This window comes from the organism of the source record quoted next, unplaced genomic scaffold, assembly GCF_019419815.1.
Source record: "Pyrus x bretschneideri cultivar Hongxiangsu unplaced genomic scaffold, Pyrus_bretschneideri_v1 Contig33, whole genome shotgun sequence".
NCBI classification, from domain to species: domain Eukaryota; kingdom Viridiplantae; phylum Streptophyta; class Magnoliopsida; order Rosales; family Rosaceae; genus Pyrus; species Pyrus x bretschneideri.
This window is the reverse complement of record NW_025999646.1, coordinates 4,019,339-4,026,735: the sequence shown is the minus strand read 5'-3', so window position 1 is coordinate 4,026,735 and position 7,397 is coordinate 4,019,339. Positions and strand designations below refer to the sequence as shown.

The window sequence follows — 7,397 nt, the reverse complement described above, 5'->3', positions numbered from 1 at the left end:
CCTTTCTTCCCCCCCCTCCCGTCTTCCCTAAACCCGCACCCACCCTCGCACTCACTACCTGCAACCCAAAAAAAAAAGAACCCAATTCCGTCCCCCTTCCCCCGTCCCCTCCTCTCCCCCCCTGCAACCCAAAAAAAAAAGAACCTAGTTCCGTCCCCCTTCCCCCGTCCCCTCCTCCGCCCCCCCCCCCCCCCCCCCCCCCAACCCAACCTGCAGAAGAAGAAAAAGAAGAAGAGAGAGAAAGAAAACAAAAACCCAGTTCACTCGTTCACCCCCCCCCCAAAAACCAAAAAAAAAAAACCTTGCAGAAGAAGAAAAAGGAGAAGAAGAGAGGGAAGGAAAAAAAAAAACCCAATTTGCCCGTCACCCCCCAAAAAAAAAAAAAACTTGCAGAAGAAGAAAAAGGAGAAGAAGAGAGAGAAGGAAAAAATAAAAAATAAAAAACCCAATTTGCCCGTCCCCCCCTTCCCAGCACCCACCCTCTTCCCTCCACACCCATTCCCCCTATTTTCTCCACGCTCAAGTTCTCAACCTTCAGAATTGGTATGCCAAAGGTTTGAAGGGGGACGAACTAAGTTTTGGTTTTTTTTTAATATTTTTTTATAACTTTTCTTTATTATTTTAATATTTAAAAAATATTAAATGATTTTTTTTAGTTTTTAATAATTTTTTTAATAGAAAATGGGCCCTGGATCAAGTCACGTCAGCATTTAACTAAGAAATTCATGCCAAGTTAACGGAAGGTATAACATTGTCACAAATTTGCAAGATAAGGTATGCCATTGCCAATTTTAAAAGATGAGGTATGAAAGTGTCGTGACACCAGTATTTGAGGTAGTTTTTTGTACTTTACCCAATTTTTTTTTTTTAATTAAAAGGCCAAATGTTTGATATACAGAGGAGTCCATAATGTTGTGCACATACAATATTTCTGTTAAATTGTTTTTCTTTAAGGTTAAGTTATAGGTTGATATACAGAGGAGTCCATAATGTTGTGCAGATCATTGTATGCTGCAGTAAATGATGAAGACAAGAAAGGAAAAACTTGACAATGTAAATGGGATTCCGCCTGATTTCTTGGGAGGTCTAATCTTTCCAAGCTTGTGAGTTCCGAATCTGTTCTGAGAAAGTGAGAGGAAGGACACAGATTTCAGTCGAAAAAAAGAGGTATTTGGACACAAAACCTCGATTGCAGGAATAAACATTGTTATCATCCATTTGAGCTGCCCCTTGCAATTGAACAAGAAATTAAAAGGACAAAAATAAAAACTCAAACAAGGAAAACCGAAACCAAGCAGTAATCAATGAAGTAGATAATTTTGTTATTGTGATGTCGAAGCAAGAGGAGGTTTTGCCAAAAACAGAATGGAGTCTGTCACTGTCGAAATTTGAATGACATAACCAGCTAGTTTCTTGTTCGGATGGGGGGCGTACTAGTTCAAGGGCTTCACCAGCTCTCATTTTTGTGGATAGTCTGAGCTTTCTATAATCTTCATAAGTAAAAGGGACACAGAGTCGAGGGTGCTCTGAATCCACAAATTCTGGAAGAGCTTCAACTGCTTCTTCCTTGGGTCCCAAGAGAAATGTAGCGATCGAAACTCGGATGGTTGCCTCCCTGCATTGTTTTACAGGTCCTTGTTATAATTTATACTATTGACTGGAAATCAAGAATTGTAGCTGTAACTGATGAATTCGTGGTTTCGGACAAACCTGCTGGTACAACAGTATGTATCATTACAGACACATTTCTTCATAGTACGTTTCATCACATACAGTTTCCATTGCAGCCTCCGGTTTCCCGGCGGTCAATGCTCAAAAGAAGCCTAGCATAAATATTTTTTCTTGCACTTCCGCTACATGTATGGTTTATAAGTGAAGAATTCTTCTGACTGCCAACGTCAGTGACCGCTCAAAAGAAGCCTAACATAAATATTTTTTCTTGCACTTCCGCTACAAGCCTACATGTATGGTTTATAAGTGAGGAATTCTTCTGACTGCCAGCGTCAGAACTGTGAGGGAGAGAGAGAGAGGGAGAGAGGGAGGGAGAGAGACAGAGGGAGAGAGGGAGAGAGAGAGAGAACAAAACACTAGCAACTATATAAACCCTTCTCACCCAAAACACTAGCAAGTTCTCTGCACACAAAACAGAACACCAGAGATTAGATTGTGTTTCCTGAAAACAAAGCGAGAGAGAGAGAGAGAGAGAGAGGAGAGAGAAGTACCAGTAAAGTGGAGTCTCTGACGGATCCGTTGAGGTGAGCGTGAAGTTCCACCTTTGGCATTGACAGCCAGTCCTCCATTGATAACTCTGTTTCTTTTTGTTCTTATATTGCATTTAGCTGCCTGGACCTCTATAGCTTCAAGCTGTAGAAATTCTACATCTGAGCTGTGTCAATGACATGACAAGCAAGCCAAGTCAACGCTGATTGCTGACGGTAGAAAGAAGACAAAGCCCATAATGTTTTTCGCTTCGGTAACTTTTCATTAGTCCGGACTAATTCAGTTCTATATTTATTGTTTGAATAATATTTGGACGATCAAATTTTTTTAACTAAATTTACTAATTAAATAATGTCATTGTAAATTATTGGATTATTAATTAAGTGTCGATTAACGTATTTAGTTCTTATTGGTGACACATAATTTGGTTTGCAAATTTGGTTTTAAAATTTGGGCTCCCTAAGATTATTCTTATTATTTTAGTGTATATAGTTGTCCGCACACAAGAACTTCTCAACCTAGAGCTCATTTGGAAATATTTTTAAAATAATTAAAAGCGTTTTTGTTGAAAATATTTTTAGATTCAATCGGTAGTTAAACTGCAAGTGAATCTTGGAAAAGCTCTTGAAAGATTTCATAGTGTTTTTTGCTGGAAACACTTCAAATACTTTTGGACCCCAAAGATATTTTCATGAACAGCGCTTTCAGTTATTTTAAATACACTTCTAAACACCCTCCTAGAGGGTAGAAAAATAAAAAGAAAAACTAATGAAAATGGCTTGAAAACTTTGAGTTTTAATGATAAGGACAAAATAAAGAGTAAAGTGAATAGTACTAAGATTGACATTTTAGTGTAAAAATATAGTTTTTCGTTAAAGTGAACAATACGGAAGCTTTTAATTAAAATTTCCAAAAAAAAAAAAAGCCTAAGAACTTCATCGGGCCCAACTCAAGGGTAGTTGGGTAACAGAGGCCCAATAACTAGTGGACTCGATCGAGCTTGGATAACGCTTTTGGACGCGGTCCATTACTCTGTAAAAACCCGACCCACAACCCGGCTTTTAGAAATCAAAATCTGAGTTAAACCTCACCTCAAAAATCAACTCAAATAGCAGCTTGTACTATCCAGCTTCAGCCTCCGGAGGAAGAAGATGGCGCCGGTGAGCTTCTCCTCAATGTTGGCCAACGGCTGCCGGACTTTCAGTGCGCCGGCGGCCCTTGTGCGCACGTTAGCACTCACCCACGTTGCTCTCAGTGAACACTCCAACAGCTACAGGCACGGTAAGGTGGCATGGTTTTCTCGGAGTTCGAATAAACGAAAATCTGCACGTCAGTCCCTGAAACATGATGTTTCGCAGCCAACTGCCGTTTCTTCTGCAAATGGGTACCTTAAATTTTCCGACTTTGATGCTTTTTTGTTTGTTTTTGTTTTTGGGTTTCTGAGATTTTGGCTTAATTGTTGGTATTTATTTGTTGAAAGTGAGAGTTCGAATGAAGGTCGAACTTGGAAGCAGTTTATTTGGTAACCGAGAAAATGATCAGAGATTAAGATGTGGATTGGAAATTTTAAATCTTTATCGTTTTAGAATACCAAATTCTTTCTTTGTAATGGAAATGGAAGCTCTGAGATTTTGGCTTTTAATTGTTAGTATCTATTTGTTGAAAGTGAGGCTTGGATTAAACTGGTAGACTTTGGAAGCACTTTGTTTGGTTACTGAGAAAATGAGCAGAGCAAAAGAATCTGGAAATGAAAATTTGAATCTCTATCGTTTTAGAGTTTTATAATTTTGAACATTGTGATGGATAATGTGTTGATATAATTGTCGCCAACAACAAAATGTTACATAGAGTTTCTGCCATTTCGTGTTCTATAGTTTGCTGACTTTGATATCATATCTTCTTTCAGCTACCCTGAATATACTCGGTTGCTTCCATGTCCCTCAGACAATGGACCACCAAGAATTGAGCACTTGGTTGTTTCAGAAGGGGGGCCTGTTCTAGAATATATCTGCAAAGTTCTGGATCTTCCTCTTCAGTGAGTGCTGCTCCTTTTGTCTTCTCACTGCTTTTTTGTTGATGTATGGCATATGATTTCCGTCATTATCAAGTTTGAGTTGATAAATAGAAAAAAAATTTCATTCTTTGAAGGTTTGTTGCAGATCTCATCCATTTTGGAGCTGTATATTATGCCCTTGTCTGTCCACGGCCTCCTCCAACTGCAACCCAAGAGCAGATGAGGGTATTTAAAGAAGTTACAGCACCATCAGTACTAAAAGATAGAACTTCCATCAAAGGAAAAACTGTAAGAGAAGCACAGAAGACTTTCCGCATAACACATCCAGACCAATTTGTTGAAACTGGAACCTACTTACGTGTTCATGTACACCCAAAGCGTTTTCCTAGGTAAAACACAATGTTTTACGCGTCCTTATGATAATTTTTACTAGTATTATTCTTGTTCACATCAAATTTTGATCAGGTGCTATGAAATTGACTGGAAAGCAAGAATTGTAGCTGTAACTGATGAATTCGTGGTTTTGGACAAACCTGCTGGTACAACTGTACGTATCATTACAGACACATTTCGATATCTGTTATCTGGCACTATCCAATGTTTTTTTTTGAGTAGTTAATTAGTTGCTTACATCAACTATGATTGGATAACAATTTTTGTCCAGGTAGGAGGAACTACAGACAACATTGAAGAAAGTTGTGCAACCTTTGCCACTCGTGCCTTGGGACTAACAACGCCCCTGATGACTACACATCAGATTGATAATTGTACAGAAGGATGGTATGTTCTATTATACTAGTTTGTCGTTTTTCTTGTTATTGAGACTCGAGACAGAGAGTGTAATGCTACTCACTCACTTGCAGTGTTGTCTTAGCTAGAACCAAGGAGTATTGCTCAGCTTTTCACGGAAAAATCAGAGTAAGTTTTGCAATCTCATGCTTTGGCATACATAATTTTGATAGCCATAATTACTGGGAGGGGGAGGGCAGAGTGTGATAACTCAGAAGCTGAGGGGTTCCTTATTACTTCCCTCCAACACGGAGTTTGTTTTCTTTAGGTCATTAAGTTTATTTATCTTTTCTTTCACCCAGGAGAAAAAGGTGAAGAAGCATTATCTTGCTCTTGCCGCTGCCCCTGTGCCAATTGGAACAATTACTCACTACATGCGTCCAATTAACATGGCTCCAAGACTCACTTCAGAAGGTAATAGTCTATGTCAAGCACTGCATAGAAACTAGTTTGGTGTTTGAGGAGTTGCACTTTGAATGTGTCAAGTGCCTTGAGATATTTACATCCTTACTACATTGTTTTGCCAATATCTTTTCTTTCTGTTTCCTATTTGGAGCTGAAATGACACCTTCAGTGTGTGCTGCTTGTGTGCTGAACTAAAAACCATTATTTCTCACAATGGGCATTTGGTGGGATGATTCAAATAGACAGGACATGACTGTTGTTTGACGTAATTTCAGGATTATGTCTTGTCCTTTCGGTTTTTATAAATGTTTTTAAAAGCCAATTTAAGGTTTTAATTAATTGAAGCCCACCCATAGAAAGCTTTCTTTAACTTGATGTAACATCTTCACAACCACAGTTGAAGAAACAAACTTTGTGAATAGAAATACACTTTGTGAAATTTTTACACTTAGTAGTAAACTCCTGTATGAAGCTAAACAATTATTGGCAACGCAGATTTCATGGAACGGTGGAGTTTGTGTCAACTTGAAGTCATGGAATGCAAGGAGGTTCCCTGGCCAAGTTCTGTTGTTGAACAGAAATATTGTATTGAAGACTGTGGGTGGCCTTCAAAAGAATATGCATATGAGTGTAAAATCAACCTTCTGACTGGGCGGACTCATCAGGTTACGAGCAAAAAACTACACTGATACATGAATTCATTTAGTTTCATTTTCTTTTCGGTCTCTGATTTGGAGCGAGATGGTGATCATTTTCTCAATTTGTTGTTTTTCTGAGATCTTTGAGATATGGTCTTATTAATATTGGCTTTAAATTGGTTCAAATAAAAGGAGACGTCATGCTGCTTCAAGCATATAATATTTCAAAAGGAATAAGATTTTCAGTAGTTTAGAATTCAAGATTTTGGGAAGATGACTTATAACTAGATATCTAAAAACTTTGACTTCTCGTTCTTTGGCACAAGGAATGTATCACTTGAATCTTACATGGTTACTGTATTCTGTTTCCGTTAGTTATGTCATTGGATTCTAAGGAACTAGGAGTTAAAAGAATATCGACGATTCTCTTAATAGTTTGTGTTGCAAGTAAGGTCAGATAATGATAATTTCTTTGGAAATAACTACATTGATGATGCAGGTTCGAGCACAACTGGCAGCGCTTGGTGCACCAATAGTTGGCGATTCCATGTACATGCCAGCTGCAGTTGCAGAAATGGCAAGTCCTGGGCGGAACCCCTTTGGCAAATATAAGAAGCATTATACTCATGTAACTGATAAAGAAGTAGCGATTGAAGAGTGGAGTGCACAGCATGGGAAGGAACCTGGTGTTGCTATTGGTCTTCAAGCATGTCAGATATCATGGGATGATGGGAAGTACACTTTTGAGGCTGGAGCTCCTTGGTGGAGGTGCAATTAAAATTAGAAGAGGTGGATGCGGATTGATTGCATGGTATGGTATTCTCCTTTTGGTGGAGTTAGGGTGTCTGCCTGGATCATATGCTTGATTTCTATAATTACAAGGCACAATGTAGACATACTTTTGCTTATAAGTTCATAGTTGGATATGCCTGCGGCCTGCCCTTGTATTTTGGTAATCTCTCTCTCTCTCTCTCTCTCTCTAATCGTTTGCATTCAAAATGGGTGTGGCCTCAATTATTGATTGACACCTGTTTATAAACTCATTTTGGGTGCAAAAGATTTGATCTCGCAGCAGGACGAGGACAATACTCTCTGCAAACATATATAATATTGCATCGCTCCTTCCAAATCACCCAACAGTAAATGCCCATGAACCTAAGGAATTGAGCTTCATGAGTGGTGGAAAACTCCCACAAAACCCTAGCTAATCGTATGACTAAAACATGGTATTACGTCGGAATGAAAACGGACTATCGGGTTACCGAATCCGATTATTATCAGATCATATTTGCTACAAAAGACACCAGATTTGAATCATTAACGAATTGTCA

At 38.7% G+C, this 7,397-nt stretch overlaps 1 protein-coding gene across 1 annotated transcript; it reads left to right on the top strand.

Annotated features, from left to right (window-relative positions):
• Nucleotides 1-3,306: 3,306 nt before the first annotated feature.
• LOC103948150 (RNA pseudouridine synthase 6, chloroplastic) lies at nucleotides 3,307-7,013 on the top strand. The gene is made up of 9 exons (XM_048591129.1): nucleotides 3,307-3,604; nucleotides 4,127-4,255; nucleotides 4,369-4,623; nucleotides 4,700-4,781; nucleotides 4,899-5,014; nucleotides 5,098-5,152; nucleotides 5,326-5,437; nucleotides 5,924-6,093; nucleotides 6,566-7,013. The coding sequence occupies exons 1-9, from the start codon at nucleotides 3,372-3,374 to the stop codon at nucleotides 6,842-6,844; spliced, it is 1,431 nt and encodes a 476-aa protein (XP_048447086.1). The 5' UTR covers nucleotides 3,307-3,371; the 3' UTR covers nucleotides 6,845-7,013.
• The last annotated feature ends 384 nt before the right edge of the window (nucleotides 7,014-7,397 follow it).